The following is a 20448-nucleotide window of genomic DNA, read 5'->3' on the forward strand; positions in this document are numbered from 1 at the left end:
AGTCCTAAGCACATCCCTTTGTCCCCCTGGTTTTCCTCTCACTCCTCCCGTTTGTCCCCTGCCCACATCATCTGGATTCCGCTTTGATGCCATCAGTCTTGAATTAAGTTGTAATCCTTTGTTGGGAGAGCTCATAGCTTACTATGGATGGTGAAACATGTAAGATGATGTACAGTGCTAATCCTTCCAGGAGCCTTCAAGCACTACTGAAATACAATATAATCTGAATATTACAAGTGTACAAATCTACACCAAAAGTCATTTGCAAAGCATGGGTTAGTAAAGTTTCCTCAAATACAGACCATGCTTTCTTGGCATTGCAGATACCGCTTTAGCTACCTACACGTCAATAATGTTTTATAAGAACTCTGAAAAGGACATTAGCTCCTTTTAAAAAAAAGTCAGAAACTCTAGAGAACCTTAGGTTATCTGTATCTTATGTGAAATGTAAAGGGACACGTTAATGTTTAGATTATGTCCCCTCATACTTGTATATGAACATGCATACATATTTGAGAAACATGGATACTGCAACAGGAAAAAACAACAAGAAAACTCTCTTTACTAAAGGCATAAATATTTAACATACATACCAACAAGATGCGTATCTTCTCAAGAGTGAATATACTAGTATGTTCAGTATCAACTTCTATCAGTTACGTGCTACAACCTCACTGCTCTTTTTCTGGTATGACAGCAATCATCGTTAAATACCGTCCCAATCACATACACTGTTCTCTATGTCCTGGGGTCATATTTAAGCACAGGGGTCCACCCACCCATAAAACTAGTTGGCAGGACTGCAGTCTTGAAATTGTCTCAACTGACTTCTACAAAAGTATGAATCAGCTTTAAGCACTTCCTTTTCTTTTTTTTTTTTTTCTGAAAGGGAAGAGTGAAGGAGAATGAAAGGAAAGGGAGAATGAGGAGGATCACTGACTCTCAAACAGCTGAGATGCTGTGATACGTCAGAGGTGAATCTGGTCGCACAAAATCTCCCTGACCTCCCCGTCATTTTGCAAGATTGGGCCTCTTCCAGGAATTTTTTTTTCTATACTTTATTTTCCACAGTTGCTCTAATTGGTGCATTTGCAGTTTCCAGAACTCCTGTAAGTGATTGCTTCCTACAATGCTTAGGATTTCAAATTCTAAATGAACCACTGCAGAGATGCTAAACACGCAAAATCATCTTGTAAAAAAAACTTTGTAGCGGAGTCTAGAAATGAAGTCAAGCAAGCTGCACAGAAACTCACCTCTGAAAACTTAGAATTGAGTTTGCAGTTAAAAATATAACCTACTTGATTCCATTTTTGCTCTTTTTCCTACCAGACATTGGATGACTTCTAGATATTCAGACACAGACATCATGAGAAAGATTAAGCAGAATGTAGAAAAGTTTGGCCTAAATTCATGTGTCTGTGATAAACCAAATAGAATAGAAGTTTTAAACAGACAACTATGCTTTAGGTGTCAAACATTTCTTGACGTCTGTGGCAGTTGGCAGCTGCAAACATCCGACTGAAAGCCCCATCTGCTGCTTCACAGCTTCCAGTCGAGGATGTTTACAGTCGCTCACTGTCAACAGCAATACACATTCCTCGGCTGTTTACTTTATATTATTAACATGCAGAGGCCTCCGAGCAGGTTAGTTAAGATCACTACAACTTCTGTTGCTGTGTTGCTGCCCGCAGATGTACGCGGGACTGTTTTCATAAGTATTTACAAATGAAATAAAGTACGACTTCCAGAGGAACATTTGCAAACAGCCAGGCATATTTTCTGTTCAAGCATTACACTTCTAGGATTATGTTGCCTATTTTACATCCAGTAAGAATTAAAATAAAGACGTATGAAAAGAGCAACTTGCTTCCATTGTTGTATTTGTTTTGTTCTCCAAGAGACTAGAGCAATCCTGTCACGTTCCTTACAAAAACTGCACTACTGCACAACTAAGTTTGCTTATCAGTGCAGTGACTAAAGATAGCAGCTGGCACGAAAATAGAACCAAACCCTTTCTGAGGGTATTTCACTACAGTGTCTGGGATGGCTTCCTTCCCCACAGAAAAGTGGTTGCGAGGGAATTGTGTGATATCAAAAGTTAGTTTATGCAACATTTGCTTCCAAATAAAACTGTGGAAAAAAAGACACTCAACCCACAGGGGACTGGGGGGGTGGGGGCAAGAGAGGAAGTCGCGTAGCAAGTTCTGCTAAGGCTTCAATAAAGTTCGAACCTGCTAAAAGATTTCTACAAATTATCTGAGCTGCTACACTTCACGTAGTTGGCAGAATGGCATTTCTCACCAAATGAAAAAGCCAAAAAGATTTGGCATAATAATGTCCCCGTTGTACAGTTCTGCTGTTTGTTTTTCATTCTATCTCCTGTTTCCTTATTAAGTTAATGATGGGGAAAATTAAAGATTAATCACTCAACTATTTTTCTGAAGTCATATGAAACTGCAGCAGGCAAGCAAAGTGATTATATCACTGTAATTAGAAGCTGTTTTTTCCTTGAAACTTTCTTACCCCCAAATGAAATTACTGCACTGTAAACCAAGTAGGTTATGAAAAGACCATAGCTGCAACACAGAAGCCTGCAGCATATTTACTCAAACTGGTTAAGTGTGAAGGATCTCTATAAATCACTTTCAAAACTCAGGGTTATATTTTCTATACTAAGGTTAAGAAAATTAATCTTTCAGGCAGCAGGTGAAGACAAGCAGAATTATGTTGGGGCCTTTCCCTTTATTCAATACCAACTTTAAGCTATTAAAGCTTCCTAGGGAACCACATTTTCTCAATGGGTCAAGTCACTAAGGAAACAAAGCAAACTTTATCAGTGCTGCACAACTCTACATTCCAGGAATTCCTAGCACTTGGCATCTATATACCATGCTAGAGCCATGGGATCCACTTGTCCTCTCCTTAGCAGAGCTACCATGACAAGCTATGAAGCTCTCAGTAAGGTGCCCAACTTCACAACATTGCCAATACAAGGAGATACTGACATGCCTGCGTGAGGTCTACGAAGGACAGGAGGGTAAGAAAATATATTTCCTATAATGAGAAAAAAGAAAGTATTCCTCTTCTGGCAAGTTCCATCTTGTTTATCACAAGCCAGCTAAGAAAAACACAAACAGTCACCTTGCAAGACAATATATATGGACTGTAAAAAACAAAAAAACCCCCAAAAAACCCATAAAGTCCTTAGATGCAAATCACTGATTGCAGAATGAAAAGATTTCAGCTTAATTACACCTAGTCATGAAACAGATTAGTCTTTAGTCTTTCATTTGTGAACAGCATAACATCTGCAACTTATAGAGGGGGAAGTAGGGAGACTGTAAAATCCTACTACTTTGAATGAATTAGATGAAGGACGTTATGTCAGCAACAATGTGCAATTCCACTCCACGTATGGCTTCCTTTCCACTTTTAAAAGACATCAAACAGATTATATCTGTATGAAAGTCAAGGCAAGGTCAATCTAAAACTGTGAAGCATTTTATCACACAGTATGTACTGTGAGGCAAGAGAATGCAATCAGTTATCTTTACTGCTCTGCTTTTTAATTTTTACAGTATTCCTACAGACATGTTTAGGCAGAAAGGGTCCAAGACTCGAATACCAATCAACAGGGCTTGATACATGCTGATCTTGGTAACGTTTTGAACAAATACAGAAAAAAAGAAAAATACAGAAAAAAATACAGAAAAATAAGAAAAAAGGAGCAATATCCTAACTTTTCAATGTCTTAATGAATTTACAGTTCATGTCACAGAAGGACAAAAGGGCAAACTGGTGGTGCTTAAGCACCATTAGGTTAAAAAAAAAATCAACTGTTTTTTTTCTCACTCTCCTGAAATTTCCAAGCCAGATGAATGGATTATTAGTGATAAATGGAAAAAACCCACAACAACAACAAAACACCACCAAAAAAAGCAAAAATTTTCCAAGTGCTGCTAGAATTCAAAAACAGGGCCTCTACATTTTCCATCAGCTTCCATACAGATGAGGTGATATGCAAACTCAGACAGGTAAATTTAATCATATTAGAGTAACACTGGAATACAGATAAAAATGCAAATTCAAAGCTGCATAGAACTTAAAAAACCTCAAAAAACTTAACTCCTGGCAATTATTTCCTAACTTGCTTTGTGGTATACATTTTCAAATTTGCTTGTCAAAAACCTCAAGATCATCATTAAATATGGGAAAAAATTCTTCCTCCTCTTCCTGTCACTGACAGCACAGGAAGATTAAGCACACATTACTTATATGAACTCAAGTTCACAGCTGTTATGATATAGCATGAGTATCTCCAACTGTTGCCAATGAATCCAGTTCTCCCAACTGCACTTGAACTCACTCTAAAATGCCTGGACAAGCAAGGCTCCCCCTGTGCTGAGCCGGCAGTTGCTGACAAGCAGCTGAAATTACGCACTACATTTGATACAAAACATCCAAACATTTGGGAGCGAGATGTCAAAACTACTGGTACAAGTATGAACAACATGTAGTGCATTTTCTTGAGCCTCCTCCCAAGACTCTCTCCCCAGTGTCTAATCACTGGGGATTTTAATCAGCTTTTAATCTATCTAGGTGAATGAATACTACGGTGCACCTGAGTAGAAATATATCTGGAGAAAAAACAAGAACTTACTTCTTGGATACCATCTGATCCTACTTCAGTCCCCTTCATGTGAGATACCCACACCTCTGGGGAGAGTTGTTGCATTCTCCAGCCACTGAAGACTGCTCCTCAGATTTCCAGGAATCTGTATCACACACATGAACAGAAGTTATTGTAATTCCAGAAGTTCACTAGTTCAGATCACACAGTTCTAATTATTAGGACTGTATGTAAGAAGTCAGATAGCTTTTAACAACCCTTATTAAACCTATGTCCTTTTCTGGTGTAGTCATTTAAAACTTTGAATGTGTTTAAAGTGACACATTACTCCTGAATGCAGCTGTCTCTCAATTCGAGGAGATAAAGGTTAAATGCTAAGGCAGCATAAGTATTCAGAAGCTATATTGAAGTAGTTAAATTTCACACTAGAGATAGGTATAATGACTTCTCTTATTTATTATCTTAAGAAACATACAGATTACACAGCCAAAACCAACCATACAATAAATCTGAAATTGAGCATCACTTCAGAAAAGCAAAATCCTCAGAGTCCTAGTTAAGCCTTTAAGGCTGAGAAGGAATTTATTCACACAATCATTCTGGAAGGGACATATAGAACCCCCTTGCAGATGGATGGACGGACAGACACACAAGACAGAACCAGATTATTAGGAGAAAACCAAAGAAATAGAGAGATACAAATTGGGAAGAGAAGAACGTGGAAACAATACAGTAAGGGGAACTAAAACTAATGTGTAGAAGGAGAATAATATACACATGACAGTTCTGAAATCTCACTTAGGAGCACACGACAAAAGCAAAAGAAATGCAGTAAGTAGGACTTATTAACTGAAATGTATATACTCAAAATATATTATTTATCGATTTGCACTCCTGACACCTTCTGAAGTTACTTGAACCAGTTCTGTACATGATCACATGAAACGAGGATGCCTTTGATGAACACATCTCTGTCAATCAATCAGCTCCATTAACAAGCGAAGGGTAAGGAGGGATATCAGCGATATTTACGCTCTGCTACAGAATCAGTGAACAATATGATAGTGTTCACTACTCTACATTTCAGTGTCACAAGGGCACCTCTGTGAAGCCCACAAACCTTAAGTACTGTCCAGAAACGATGGTGCAATAGGCTCAAGTGTCCTTTTGTATCAGCTGGCAGAAGAGGTGGTTCAGAGAATTACTCTACTTGCTGGCAGAGGTGGCCCAGGTGGTTCAGAGAATTACTCTACTTTGCTGGCAGTGTCATGCCGATTGCTGTTCCACCCTGGAGCGGAGCAGGTGACCGTTCTGAAGCTGTGCGTAAGTAAGCACCACTGTGTCAGTGCCCAATGCTTAAGTCAGTGGTTTTCTATTTCAAATAAATACAAAGACCATGTACTGGGTCAACACAAGAATAAAGAATGTATATTGGACAAGAAAACAGCCCACAACAGCAATAACTGCTTCTCATGGTTATTTGGGAGAAGCATTACCCAAGAGAGCATAATGTACCAAATCCCCTGTATTTTGCACACTGTCTCGTAACTCACATTTCTTATGTCCTTTATTCAGGACATCTGAAGTCACATCTCTGGGGAATGTATTTTATACCCTACTATACTCTTGAAGAAAAGCAGGGACTTGAGCTCTGATCCTTGTGTTGGTCCGGTGATCCAAACCTCTTATACTACAAGTTTACCCTTGTATTTCTGATTTCAGGGTCAGGCAATTAATGCAGGAATCAGTTCTGCTTGCCTATAGCGAGGACACAGCACCCATCCCAACACCTTTGAAAATATAGGGAAGGCCATTTTTCTCTTCCCATCACTCCTTCCCTTGAACAGAGCTCAAACACACAACTGGGACATAAAGACTCTCAGAATAATTAGCACAACCATAATGTTTGTCCTTCATCTCAGATCAGAACAAATACAACCTATGACCACAAGACTGTTTTTACCTAATCTGCTCCATAGTGAACTGCAAGTCTCAGATGCTGCAGAAGAGTCTGCAAGGCTTCAGCTTACACTTTTCTACCTATGAGGTTGTGTAATGCATTGATTACTCTTGTCCAGAAGGTACTTGAACATTACTAGAAATGAGAGCTAGACACAAGAGAACTTCTGGGTACTATATTAAGCAACGCATCCATAAAAGTGTGCAGAAAGCAACTTTGTTAACACCACCATGTGCTAGAGTGATTTAGAAAATGCTTGTTTATTCATAGCACTACGCAAGTAAAACATAACAACAAAATTTAATGAACAAAACTAGAGTTGACATGCAGCAAATGCATTAACCTTTGCTCATGTACAGACTGGGTCAATACAACTACTCAAGTCCTGTTCTCCATTTATTTCCAACAGCCTTCCCTTTCCCTGGGTGTAACCAGTCTTAGGGCACGAGGAGACAGAATGAGGCTGATCATCAGCCTCAAGGTAGTTAAACACTTGCTTGTTCCCACAGTTTGTAATTAAATACTCAGACCTATCAGATAAAACGCTGACATCATACTGACAAGGCCACAAACCTGAATCCTGTTAATGTTACACTTTCAAATTTCTCTTAACCTGTATTCTCATCAGCATGAAAAGGTCTTTCCTCACAGTCCTCCAGAAGCAGAAGCTACAAGAGACTAACACGTACATGGAAAAAAATCCACCAAGTTAAAAAGAGAGGCAATTCAGTCCTATGAAGAGAGAAGAAAGCATTAGACTGACCATAGAGCTGCATGTGAGAGACCAGGGATGGGCAGCGGGTAGGAAGAGGGCACAAAGACAGAAGAAACCCTACTGCTAGCTTCAGGCATTGGGAACTTAAAATTACCCTCCTTCCCCACCTGCACTCGAAAATTTCCAGTATAAGTCACAAAGAGCTGCTCTAAGTGCTACCCCCGCGCAGCCTTCTACAGATGCAAACAAGTGGTGTAACTGCATTTTGCTCCAGATCAGCAGAAATAATTGCCCAGAAGTTACAGAAAAGGAACAGAAAAGGCGACAGGAGGACACCTATGAAATTATTTCCTATCCAAAAAGCTTTTCAGATGTTTATTAGCAAAGAAAATCCCCAGTGGATAAATATAGCTTTCGTAGTCAGCTAAAAATTAGAGCTATTAGAACGTATCTTGACAGCTCCAAGAACAGCTCTCAGTTGCTTAGACTCATATAAAGTTTATAATCAACTTGCCACAAAAGCTTTAATTTTGAACATGTGTCATTGAAGAAAAACACTGAAGCAAGACCAGACTTTATTTTTTCAAATGTATTAATAACTAATCCCCTTTGGCTTATGTCAGGCGTGTCACATTAGGATGGCTTGGGCTCACCTTGACCAGCAAGTACGTTAAAATGCAACTAACCCCGTCTACTTTTGCACTCTAACTCATGCTTCTTTTAAATTTCAAATGGTTACAGAGGAAAGGCATCTGTTAGACTAGTGCTGATCAAGACCACACTATCGTCCTGTTTTATTCAACATGAAGTGCTATGGGCAAAAATAGTCTTAGAGAATAATGTATAACTTGTTTTCCACATAACTGAAATTTAAGAGAAGGGGGACCTTTTCTTGCAAAATGTACTTGCTGTGGTAGGTTCTGTTATTATAAAAGGTATATTTATGCAGTACAAGTTCTTGGTGCAAACGGTTATATATGCAAATCGTTGGATTAACAAACCAGAGTTGAGAATGAGCTTTTCCTGCTTCTGTTAATTTATGGCCCGATGTTACATTCCTTTCATGCAATGCCATAATCTTCAGTGAATGACTTCACATTATCCTCCTCAGAGTAATCTAGGAATGCAAATACAAAGAACATCAACCATCACCTTCATAAGTCTCTCCCTCTTAACCCTCAAGGGTTTAGGTGCCTGACAGAGTTTCAGATATGAATAAAACTTTAAACACACGTGCTCAGCTGCTATTACTCTTCAAGGACACAATTGTCTGCCAGTGGGTGCGTGTATGAACATCGAAGGCTTTCTAACATTGCTTGAACCAGTAGCACACATCCAAACCTCCATGCGGTTCTCAAATCCCCTGCTCACCCTGTCACTCCTCAACCACCGAAATGCAGGAATGTGCTTTTCAAAGCGCGACTTCCAGATCTGTCCTTTATCCAAACGATAAAATCAGGAGTTTGGGAAAGGATCGACTGCACCAGAAACCTTTTTGTACAATACAAACACTAGGACAAGAAGTGTTCAGGTTTAAATCTTCCCTAGGTCTGTCTCAACCACAGATCAAAACTTGGCTTTCATTACTCCAGTTGAATGTCTATGCCCTTGTGGGTGATGCCCTGGATGGTGGTGCCCTCCATGCTTTGTCCAGCAATTTCAACAGGAGAGGGTCAGCCGAGGAGCTTCTGCCAACCAAGAGCACAACACATTCAAATCACTCCTCCAAATCAATAAGATGGCCTAAAGAAGAGTCTTTGGAAAAGGGGACCCTGCTCAGGCATCTCATTCCAGAACAGCATTTGCAACTGCAAATAATACAAATGAACTGACACCTTTGCCCAGCCAGACCCAAGAGCTAAGCCTCTATAAAAGCCGACCCGCACAGCACATGTCAGCTGAGGAACTCTGCTCATTGTCCTCTGAGCTGGCCGGAGGACACCTTGCGTGGCCTTTCCCTGCAGGTCACACAGATGGAGCAGGTGCCAACTCTGGGCTAACGGGCATCAGAGCAGCTGCACGTCAGGCATCTGCACGCTCCAGCCCTTAAGCTACCTTGGGTGTTTTGCCTCCTCCTTGTGTCAACTGTACAGAGAGTACAGACATGCTGTTGGCATATTTATCTTCACTCAGCTTTCTAAAGATTCAGTGAAATGAATCACGTGCAGCACTTGTATCTATTGTACTAAAATAAACAAAACTCAACCCACAGGATCTCTTGTTAGTATTCAAAGCACTTGCACGTTGGTGGACACAGCCCTGATGAAAACACTCCCCAGATGACCTCCCCAGGGTTTAACAGCTCCTAACCCTAGGAGTGGCAGGGCAGTTACTTGGCTGCGAATGCAGCTTAAACATCACATCTGACTTCACGGTTAGGGAAGGGGACTCAAGCTACAAAAGCAGCATTGAAAAATAGCTTAGAGAAGTACAGCAGCACTATCAGGGCTCTAACTTTGTAAGTAGATTTATAATTAAGTGTAAGAGCTATGAATTAGTCTTCAATGGTAGCAACAAAGAGCTAATGATCTATTAGGAATCACAGAAACTGCCTTTAACATTTAGTATTTCCCTCATTTCACACAAGGAAACAGATAGACTTATAAATTCAACGTATAACATGAGAGCTCTCAACACATGAAAAACATTGCTGGCGATATTAACCTCACTGGGAAACCAGTCCTTCAGAAAGGGAACATAACTGAAATTAATCTTTACCCAGATCTTTTGATAGTAACCTCATGCACAATGCTTCCATTCTTGGTATCTATATGAGTTTTAGTTACAGCAAAGCTATGGACAACAGCCATAAAGCAGGTAGCAAATGTTTTAATACAGGTGTATTAAGTTTGACTTTAAGAGCCAAGATTATTTTTTTTTGAGGGAGTTATCTTCTGCAATCAACCTATTTAAACTCAGCCTTCTCCATCCAAACAACTGGAGTTTAGAAGAGTTTAAAAAAAAATGAAAAGTGAGCCATTGTGTTTTGACTTGTAGCAGACACAGAAGTATCCTTCAAGGTTACCTTGCCCTGTTTGCAGCCTCAGGAAGGAGAAAAAACACAGTTTCAGCAAAGGAATTTTCTTGCCTGGCCGGAGGCCACACCCGCCACAACAACCGATGGCAGGAAAGCATTTGGATTCCCAACTCCAGGCATAGCACCCAGCCAGAGGCGAAGCAAAACTTTCTCATTTTCGGAGAAGAAAAGAAACTCTTGCTCAATAAGTAGCAATTATGCTGCAGAATTTATATGCTGAGCACGGCTGAATGTACGAACACCAGATCAGTCAACCATAGCTTTAGCGCTTTGAGTATGATTAACAGAATGAACTTTCAAAGGTCAATTAAATGTCAACACATTTTAAAGAGATATTCCTTTTAAGTTGGGGCGATGTCTAACAGTACCTTCCAAAGCTGCTGTGTCACTTTCACTTTAAAATTCTACCCATCCTATAGTTACATGTGCAGATATAAAGATGATAACTAATTAACCTTTGATAGAAAGTAATGGCTATTTACGCTCCTGGCTTTCCTATCCCTACGCTATCTTTTATTACTTGTGTCTAACCATGTACACAGAGACACTTCTCTCCCTCTCCCCAAAATTTCATTTCAACTGTTCAGGGTGTGAGGTAAGGGAGAAGAAAAAGGAGCAAGAACTGTTTGAAAGTCTAATAATTTACTATGTGAAAATGAGAAGAGGCTTTTGATATGCAATTGAGCTGCTTGGATGTAAAACTGGGGGAGGAAGGGGCGGGGGGGGTAGCAGAATAAATTATGAACACATTCATCATGATTTTAGTCAGGCCAGCAATATATCTTTGCACTTCTAAACGTTTCTGGAAATCCAAATTTCAGGTAACTGTTCTCAAGACATATTAAAACTGATGCTGAAAAGCTGAACACTTGGTACAGATCCATTTAAATCGCCTCTAAACTGGATGCTCAAATATTTTTATATTTTTTTAAAAGCCTCCATCTCAGTAAAAAGTAAAAGGATCAAAATCCTGACCAAGGCCTCACAACACTACTGTCGTCATTTTTACACGAGCCGTATTTATTGAAAAGCAGAGCTAAAAAATAATCTGAGGGCTGAGAAAAACCAGCAGAGAGTCGCACTCAGTGCAGCACTAAGAAGAAAACAGGCTGGAGAGTTTTCTTTCCGCAAGGGCAGCGGCCCCAGCACCTCTCCACAGGTAGCTCTGTAACTCCACGCGATTTTCGGAAGGGTATCTCAGGAGGTATCCGTTCCGGCACCGGAGGGCACTCCTCGCCCGGTTTCGGGCCAGGTGCTCCCGGGCAGCGGCACGGCGGCGGTTCTCCCAGAGACAGCGGCCAGTGAGGGCAATGTTCAAAGTTTCTAAAAAGTTCCCAGACCCGGAGGCTTCCTATCCCCGACCACGGGGCCCGCCGGGCACAGCCGCCCGCCCAGCCGCTGCCGGAGCTCCGTCCCGCCCGTCCCGTCCCGCCGCACCTGCGGCAGTGGCGGGCGGAGCGGGCGGGCAGCCCGGCCCGGCTCCCGCAGGTGCCCCGACCCGTCCGCGCTCCCCCGGCCACACGCGAGGTGCCAGCCCCAGGGCCCGCCGGCCGCCGCGCCCGCTCCTTACCTGGCCGGGTCCCGCCGGGCCGCGGCGCCGCGCCCAACTTTCCCACTCGGAGCGAAACTTGCAGCAAGCAGCGGGCCCGCTCCCGGCCGCCGCCTCCAGCCTGTCCCGTCCCGTCCCCCGCCGGGCCCTGCCACGGGGGCGGGGAAAGCGGGCGGGGGGAGGCGAGCCGCCCCCAGGCGCCGCCGCGGCCAGGGCGGGCCGGGCTGGGCATTGTCCGCCCCCGGAGCGCCCTTCCCGGCGGGGGAGAGGGCGGAGGCTCCTCCTCCCCTCGCCATGTTCTTTGTTTCTCCGGCTTTCCCCGGCCGTTCCTCCTGACGGCCGCGGGCCCCGCGGCGCCACCTCCCCCCAGCGGCCTCCACCCCTCTCCCGCCGCGGCGGTGCCTGAGGCGCGGGGCCGCCCCGGCCGCAGGTGACTGACCGGCGCCCGAGCACCGCCCCCCCCCCCTCCGCCGGAGGGGATTCCGTCCCGCTCCGCCAATTAGCTCAGGGGGAAAGGGGCAGCCTCGGCCAATGAGGCGCCGGGGAGCTCGGAGAGTCCCCCAGGGTGAGCCAATGGGGCGAGGAGCGGTGGGCAGGCCCGCCTTCCCACCGCGCGGCGCGCAGACCCGGGGCGGCCGCCGGCCGGCAGCGCCCGTGGTGTCTGTGCTGCTGCGGGCCCGGCTCGGGGCTCCGGCGCTGAGGGAGGCGGCGTCGGCTCATAGACGTGCGGAGCGGGACAGCGCCGCGGCGCGTCCCGTCCCGTCCTGTCCCGTCCCTGCCAGGCCCCGCCGACCCGCCCCGCGCCTTGGCCGATGCCCCCACAGCGGCAGGGCCGGCCGGTGGGCACCCGGGCCCGCAGGGCCTGCTGGCCCCCGTCAGCACCCCGGCACTGCAGCCCTGCCTGGCCTTTTTGGTGAGGTGGGAGGGGTGGAAGGCAAAAAGGGCTTGCGATAAAGCAGAGTGACAACCCGAGTGGGGTGCAGAGAGAGAAGTTGGTAGAGACCAAGCAGCATTGTCTTTGCCACGGACAAAAGCCGCGTCTGGTTTGACCTTCCATGGGTTTGGGAGTGTAAGGAACACCAAGTCTCTTACATACACATGGAGTGACCAGAAGAAACAATAATTCAGAGATGAAAGCCACCATCTTGGGGTCTCGTTGCTTTTCCCATGACTATGTTACACTCCTTTGGTGACCCACAAGTATGGTCTGCTCAGTCAAGTCACAGTTACACACCCTCAGACTGAGTGTGTGTATTGTTTAATCTCAACATACATAACCTTGTTTCTTGCTGCTTCAACATCCGTCATGTTACTCCAGTCCTCAAGTTCAGGCAAATTTTTTTATAGGCTAGCGTGATCCTTCTTCCTCCTGGCTGTCCCTCCCAGCCCCACTATTAGGAAATTTCACCAGTACACCCCATAATTTAGTGCCAAGATGGTGGATGAACCTGTTAAACTTTAGGTAGGTGTAATACCTGCTCCCTCCGGAGCTTCCTTCTGCGGGGGGAGCATTCCCTCTGGGACATCTCCCTGTAGCCAGTTTCTTGCCCATGCAGCAGCACCTCACCAACCCCCATAACAGCTTTCAGTGAAATCACGTACCAAACGCTAAGGTCTAGTGATGCTGGATCTCCTGCCTTCTCCTTATTCAGGAACCTTACTCTGACAAAGGGTACTGGGTTTGCCTTTCAAGATTTACCTTTGGCAAAGCCCTGCTGCGTTTTATCCCACTTTCCACTTAACTTCCACCTGTTTCATCCCATTTTCCTTATACATTTGCTCTCAATCCTTAGTGACTAATGGTGACAGACAAGTAGTCTGCAGTTGCTTGCTGCTGAGTTTGAGGGCTGGCAGTAAGAGCACGCTGGTGGCTAGCCCACCTGGGCTCCTGCTTGCCTGGGAAGAACATCTGTGACTCTTGCCCTTTGATGAAGATTGCCATAATAGGAGTCCCATGCCATAGACACAAGAATAATAGAGGCTAATTCCAGCTTGTATGTCATACACTGCATCTTGTGACACAAGGCTGTGGGAGAGTCATTGATATTACAATTAACAAAAATAGATTTGGCTGAACTTGGACTTTTCTCCTGTACGTGGCCTGGAGGTCTTTCTATCTCAGCCTTTTCTCTTGAGAGCTGAGTATCAGTGCATAAGCACATTGGTGCCAGCATCCTCTCCTGTGTATCTCGAAACATAGCCTTAGCTTATATTTTTTGCTGCATTTCTGCTTTTCAATTAAGATCTGACCTACTGAGCTGACTTGGTACCCTTCTGGTGTCTGAGGGTTTTAGCCTGTAAGTTCAGGCGTTATTATTGTCTGTAAGGCTTGTATTTCTGTCACAGTCAGGCACAAGTCCAGGGACAGAGCCCAGGCGTGCCACTGTGGTACAAACGTCTCGCTAAGGACAGTCCTGCCCCCAACAACCCACAGCTCAAGTTGGACAAGATGTAAGAGATGCTGAAGGAACAATGACATCTGGTATTTATACATGGAATAGTTATCTAAGGATTCAGCCAAATCTCAGCAGCAGAGCAAAAATTTTTGAGTCACTCAGATCCATACTCCACAAATCCCTCCTGCAAAAGCCATGTGCAACTTCCCCATACGTGGGTAAAATAAGGTGTCCATTGGTCACAGCAGATACACAAGTGATTTGCAACACCTTTATGAGCTGCCTCTGATTGAGCCGTGGTAATTGGCCATGTTCCTGCTCATAAACTGTTTCAAATGTGAGAAAAACATTTCCTAAGCTGCTTTCATAGGGGAAGAGGTTTATGTTAGCATCGCATCTCACTTTTCGCATGGGCTAAGAGGAGGGATGGGCATTGATGCTCAATTGACGTCTGGTAACTCCATCAACAGTCAGCTCTCAGCAGGCTTCAACAGCCACATGGATCGATCAAAAGGTTGGGTTAGCCCAGTCTTGCCGACCTTTGAAGAGCTGAACATCACTGTTTTACACTTAAAATAGTTTGGTAGACATAGAAAGTTCAACCTTGTATTTAAGATATGTAGGGTTATATTTACTAACTTTTTTTCACTCACGATTTATTACTGCAGTATCTGTGAGGGAAAGCTATTAGACTCTGCCAAATGAAATGCTGTTTGAATTAGAAAAAAAAAATTGTGTCTACTTTGTTACAGGCATGTTTCTCACAAATGCAGTAAGTCAATGGTGTCCTTGTAATGATTAATAGAGAAGCCATTCAGAGTCCGTGGGGAGGTTTGGGTTTTTTTAATTACCAAGATAACTTCCTCATCAAATCCATTGCTGAAAAAGAAAACAACTGTGCTTTACTCACTTTCATTGCTCTAGTGAGATGAAAAAGTGTTGATATATTCTCCCCAGAGGTCATCAGAACTACAAACAAGATTGTGGACCTAATGTATACAGACAGACTGGTGGACCAAGCCTGGGCTTTATTGTACTGTGAGAGAAGCTGAACAGAAGGGAAGGAGGAGATTAAACAAGACATTTGGAAAGAAGAGGTACCTACCCTACATGGCATCTGATTTGCAGCAGAGCTGCTGTGTGGGAGGCTAGGAGGAAGAAAAAGCACAGTCATTTTATTTTAGTTTTTAATGAAGGACAAACACACTGCAATATTAAGGGCAAAAGCAGTGATATCTTCTTGCCTCTTCTGATCCAAATTGCAGAAATGCAGCTCAAATCCTTCTTGAGCCAATACTCATGGCCTCACAGATTATTTCCACCAGAAAACCGAGTCAAGGGTAGAGTTGGGAGTGGTACTGACAAAGTTCTGCTGCCTTGTAGAAGAACATACCTTCTTCGATATTTATTCAGTACTCCTAGCTTTCTTCCAGTCTGTTTTCTACCAGAGAGTCCTCAAGTTTCTCTCAGGCTGGCATTTTCCACCCTTCCCTTGCAGCTGTGACTGCTTGTCTCTGCCTCTTCTCTAGCTGTTTCCAGTCACAAACAAGCAACATGTTCTGGCTGACGTTCCATTTCTGAGTAGCATGGCCTATATAGTCTGAGCTTTTGGGTGAAATGAATATTACGCCATTTTTCTTACTCCCAAAATGTTTGTACTAAAAAAGTTACAAAGTTAGGCACTCCTCCAAGCAACACATTTCAGCAGTATAAAATGATTTTCTGCATAGTCCAGCTTTCAGTACAGCTCTTGGTTTTATAATGTCTAGCACAAGAGGATCTGATGTGGGTTGGCTGATAGATACAACCATAATGATCCTGCTTAATAAATAATACTAAGGCTGGGCAATTCTGCCACTTCATTTCTGATTTAAAGTATAATTCAGAAAAATACCCTGTTCTAAAATTTGTTTTCTTCTTCATTTAAATGATGGTTTCTCATCTGCAGGAGACGTAATGTGAATATATAACATTTGAGCAAGAGGGGTCAGATCTTTGCCCTCCACTATTGTCTTCAGAGCTGGAGCACAGCGATGGGTTTCTTTGAAAGCACAGCAGACAGCTTTTTAAAGTGGCCTCTCTGGTAAAGAGGACAGCAGCAGATGTCCAGTTAGGTACTTCTACCATGCACACAGTGAGTTACGGTCAGGGAGCGGTATGTAGTGTTTCACCTTCAGAAAAGATGATCAGAGTAACTGGAATATTGTCTTGCATTTTTTCTGCTTCAAAGTAAAATTAATGCAGCTTAGAAAATACTATTTTACAATTTAATCAAAAGTGACTTTTGAACTTCAGATCTCAACTATAACAAAATATTCCTCTTAACTGATATGGTTTGATTTAGTGTCTCACAGGGATGCCCATAATATCCCAAGTATTACCAGGTACCCTCTTCTCTCTCTGTAATTATTAATACCGTGATTTAACTCTGTACAGCATAGTAAAAGAAGTATATGCTAACAACAAAGACCTGAGTTCCTGCAAAAAGTGGCTACGTATGATGTACTGACCATGACGGCATATGCTTGCTGTCTCTGGTGAGCTTCATTGGACAGTGCAACAGTTAATTCCAGACTAATGCTGTGGTTGCAAAAATTATAAAAACAGAAGACCATAGCTAATTCTGAAAAGACACAGAAGCTCTGTCAGTTTTCAGGCCATGTTATCAAACCATTTGCAACTTGTATTTGAAACAACAAAACCCGTAGTGAGAAAATCTATGTACAGATATAGGCCTGACAGCTTCAATGCTTGTGTTTGCTTCACGATAGGTATTACAGCTCTTCTTTTGTCCTTACCTGGCAGCTTTGGAAGAGGGAAGGGATTTTTCCACTAGTTGTTTTGAATTGTGTTCCACTATTGTCTGATAGCATCATTAGCTGAAACCTCAGCCATGAAGTCAAAGTGAAGCCAGGCATGAGGAAAATCTTTAGTACTGAAGGCCAACAATAAGGGCAACGTGACTTTGAATCATTGTTTAAAGAATGAAGGCCCCAGTTTTGCCATTCTGGTATCAGAGGAATTTTCTCCTCAAGTCATCTTGCTAAAGGCAACAGGACAATTTTTATTAGTACCACTTGATATTAGTAAAGATCAAAAATAACACTCAGAGGCAAACAATTAGGTTATAACTAGAAATATTTCTAATAAACATCTCCAAAGACACAGACAGCAGTTGTCCTTGTACAAGATCTTACATATTTATTTAAATTCAAACCAAATTATATTTATAATACTGTAAGAAGACAGTAAATGTCTGTACCTCTTTGCACCTTCTACTAGGAATAGACCAGAAAATATTAAAAGCACAATTTCCTAACAAATTAAAATTTGGAGTAGAGATGAATACAGAAACAAAAGAGAGGAGAACATAACATACTGTATTGCAAGAACTGGGATTTACTAATTTTTGGATGGTCTTGTGATGGCTGTGTAATGTTAACAGATAACCTGTGTAATGTTAAATGATAACCTGTGTAATGTTAACAGATGTGCTGTGCATGAGATTTAAGGATCAGGGCCCTGTGTACGTTGGGGAGGTGCCATCAAACTGCACAAACAATTCTGGTTTGCACTGCAAGCTGTTCACACTTACCATAGGAGTTTTGTAAAGCTTCTCTAGCTGAATGTCTGGGACAAAAAAGCAAAGCAATTAGTCCACATCCTTTGCTTTTTTCTGAGATAACTTTTGTCATCGACTAAAAGTCTTTTATTTGCCAAAAGATACTTTCAAGCTCCAAGCTTTCTGTGCTGTTCACTAAAACATTCATACAGTAAGTACAGTAGAAAAGTGAACAAGTAACACCACAGTATTTTATCACATTATTACTTTGGTAACAGTAAATCACTGAACATGTCATTCATGTTTAGTGTATTATTTTCTACAGTAAATTACCAGTAAAAGTAAGCAGTAGCATTTTTCTTACAAGTTTAGCTGGTGGAATGTAATTAAAGATTGTATCATGCAGGGACAGAAAAGAGTTGAATTAATGAGCACAACTGTAATTCTTACATTTCATAACATGTGACTTCTTGATTTTATGGTTTTCTTTTCATGTAGCTTGCAAATAATATTCTTTAAAAATTGGAGGACAAAAACCTGAAAGCATCATAGGGATACTTGTACAACATTGGCACATCGGGCTGAAACCTTTAGGTTCCCCATAGAAACCACAGCCACTTGAAGCAGCGTGTGTTTGCTTGTAGCAGTAGCTTATTCTCCGTAGGTGGACCAGCACAAGAACAGGTCTGCTTGGTAGATTTCAGCGGTAGCGGCAGCCGCAGAGGATTTAAGGAGTTTGGGTATCACTCCAGGACCTACCACACTGTGTTTTCACATGACAACTCTTCCACCTGCTCCTCTCGAGCATCATCACAGCGCTTCCCTACCCACCTGCCCCTGCCAATTGCCCCCAATCTGCCTCATTCCTTCAATTTCTTTTCTTTTTGTGAAGTTCTTGGAGATCTGCCAATGTAAAACTGTGCTGGAGAGGCAGGTGCTTTTCTCAAACACTGCCTGCGAGACAGTTCGGAGCAAAGGAAGAATGAACCAGAAATGGGAACAACTCTGCCTGATCAAGTGACGAGCACCAGGAACAAGTGAAACCAAAGCTACAAATTCATATCCTCCCGCTACGCCTGTAGAACTGGTAATGAACCCATTTTTCAGGTCTCAGTAGTTGCAATAGCAGAGATACTGAATTTCTGTGTGTCCTTCAGCTGTCCACAACAGAAAATATGCTTTATGGGCAATTGCATGTTTTCAAGTTAACCATCAGAAAAGTTCTGAAGCACAGAGATGCTTTTTAATTTAGTCAACGTGGTAGGTATCTGATGGCTCTCAGGCACTAAAGGGCCTAGAGATCCACTGTGAAGAGACGAGTTGTGGGTCTGTGCTGAGAGGAAGGATGCAACCGGTGTTTGGTGAAAGACCTCTTTCACCTGAGCTGTGTGTCCCTCCCACCCCCATCTTTGCATCTCACCCTTGTCTCCACATCCCACCCTTGTCTCCATCCTGCCCTCGTTCTCGGTCACCAAAGGTTTCCTTTTCTTGGGGGTTTCACCTGGAGCAGCTCTTCCAGATCCAGAACAATCTGCTTGGTTCTCATCACTTTCATAGTCATTTCATAGCGGGTTTCAAAAGTGCACTTGTGTGCTGGAATAGCTGGAAAACTTCTGTACTAAGGCATATAGCACTGCCTTAGCTCACACTCCCATCTCCTAGAAGCCAGAGTTTTGTTAGGAACACACTAGTCAAAAAAGTGAAGTCTAGAAACATCGTAGTACACAGATCTGAATGGAATCTGCATTTTTTTCCCGTCAGCTGAATGATTTAATACCAGTGTTTATTCAGCAAGATTGGGAATGAGCTGCTGTGGCAGTAACTTAACGATGACAAGCTCCGACTGCCAGGCAGTGCTGTTTATAGTAGGTCATTGCTCTCCCCAGTGCTTAAGACAAATATTGGATTCATTGGGAGATCTTTCAGCAGAAGGATAATATGTTGAAAAGCAGCTCAGTCAAAATTACTTTGCTGTTGAATATTTTCTAGCAGTCACAGAATCTGAAATCTGATTTATTAATTAAATCCTATCAGCACATGCTCTGAAGAAACCAGCATGGCTGAACTATGTCCCTATTAAGTGAGATTAAAGGACATGACAAAAGTTTGCATAGTATGCCTCAACCCACATTTCCTGTAAAGGATACAGCTTGTTATTTTTCAAAATATGCTGAATATATTTTCTTTATATCTTGGTTTATTATGACCCGTGGGAGCAATTGTAAAACTGAAACATGTAAGAACGAAGGGAAAAAATAACTGGACTACGCATGAGGAGCTGGCATATCCTGACTGTATTCGCTCTCCGATGAAGGAACAGATCGAAAGATATTTGGCCAGATTTTCTCCAAAAAGGAACACAGACTTGGATAAAGTCTTTGCTTAAGCATTTGTCAAGTAATTTTTCAAATAGATTTATTGAGCTGAATGACACATAAAGCAAAACGAAGCCTGTCTTAACATGAACAAAGGAAAATGGAATTAAAACCCCCTATTAATTAACATGTAGCTGAGAGTACCATCCTATGACACTTCTGTGGGATCACTGGAAACAGGGCCTAGTCCCACAGCATGTGACACACATCTTGCAGTCTGCTCT

The 20448-nt window shown here is 42.8% G+C and overlaps 1 protein-coding gene across 3 annotated transcripts in view; it reads right to left on the minus strand.

The window, feature by feature from the left end:
* The window catches only part of OGFRL1 (opioid growth factor receptor like 1), an 84040-nt gene extending 72008 nt beyond the window's left edge, over nt 1-12032 (minus strand). For 2 of the 3 annotated variants that reach the window (XM_075747444.1, XM_075747443.1), the window contains exon 1: nt 4661-4775. In XM_075747444.1, coding sequence (XP_075603559.1) covers nt 4661-4735 — 75 coding nt within the window. In that variant the 5' untranslated portion in view covers nt 4736-4775. Of the gene's footprint in view, nt 1-4660; nt 4776-11912 lie in introns of those variants that run through there. The other variant, XM_075747445.1, reaches the window with a different exon arrangement.
* Between the last annotated feature and the right edge of the window lie 8416 nt (nt 12033-20448).

Source organism: Balearica regulorum, chromosome 3 (assembly GCF_011004875.1).
Source record: "Balearica regulorum gibbericeps isolate bBalReg1 chromosome 3, bBalReg1.pri, whole genome shotgun sequence".
In the NCBI taxonomy this organism is placed as follows: domain Eukaryota; kingdom Metazoa; phylum Chordata; class Aves; order Gruiformes; family Gruidae; genus Balearica; species Balearica regulorum.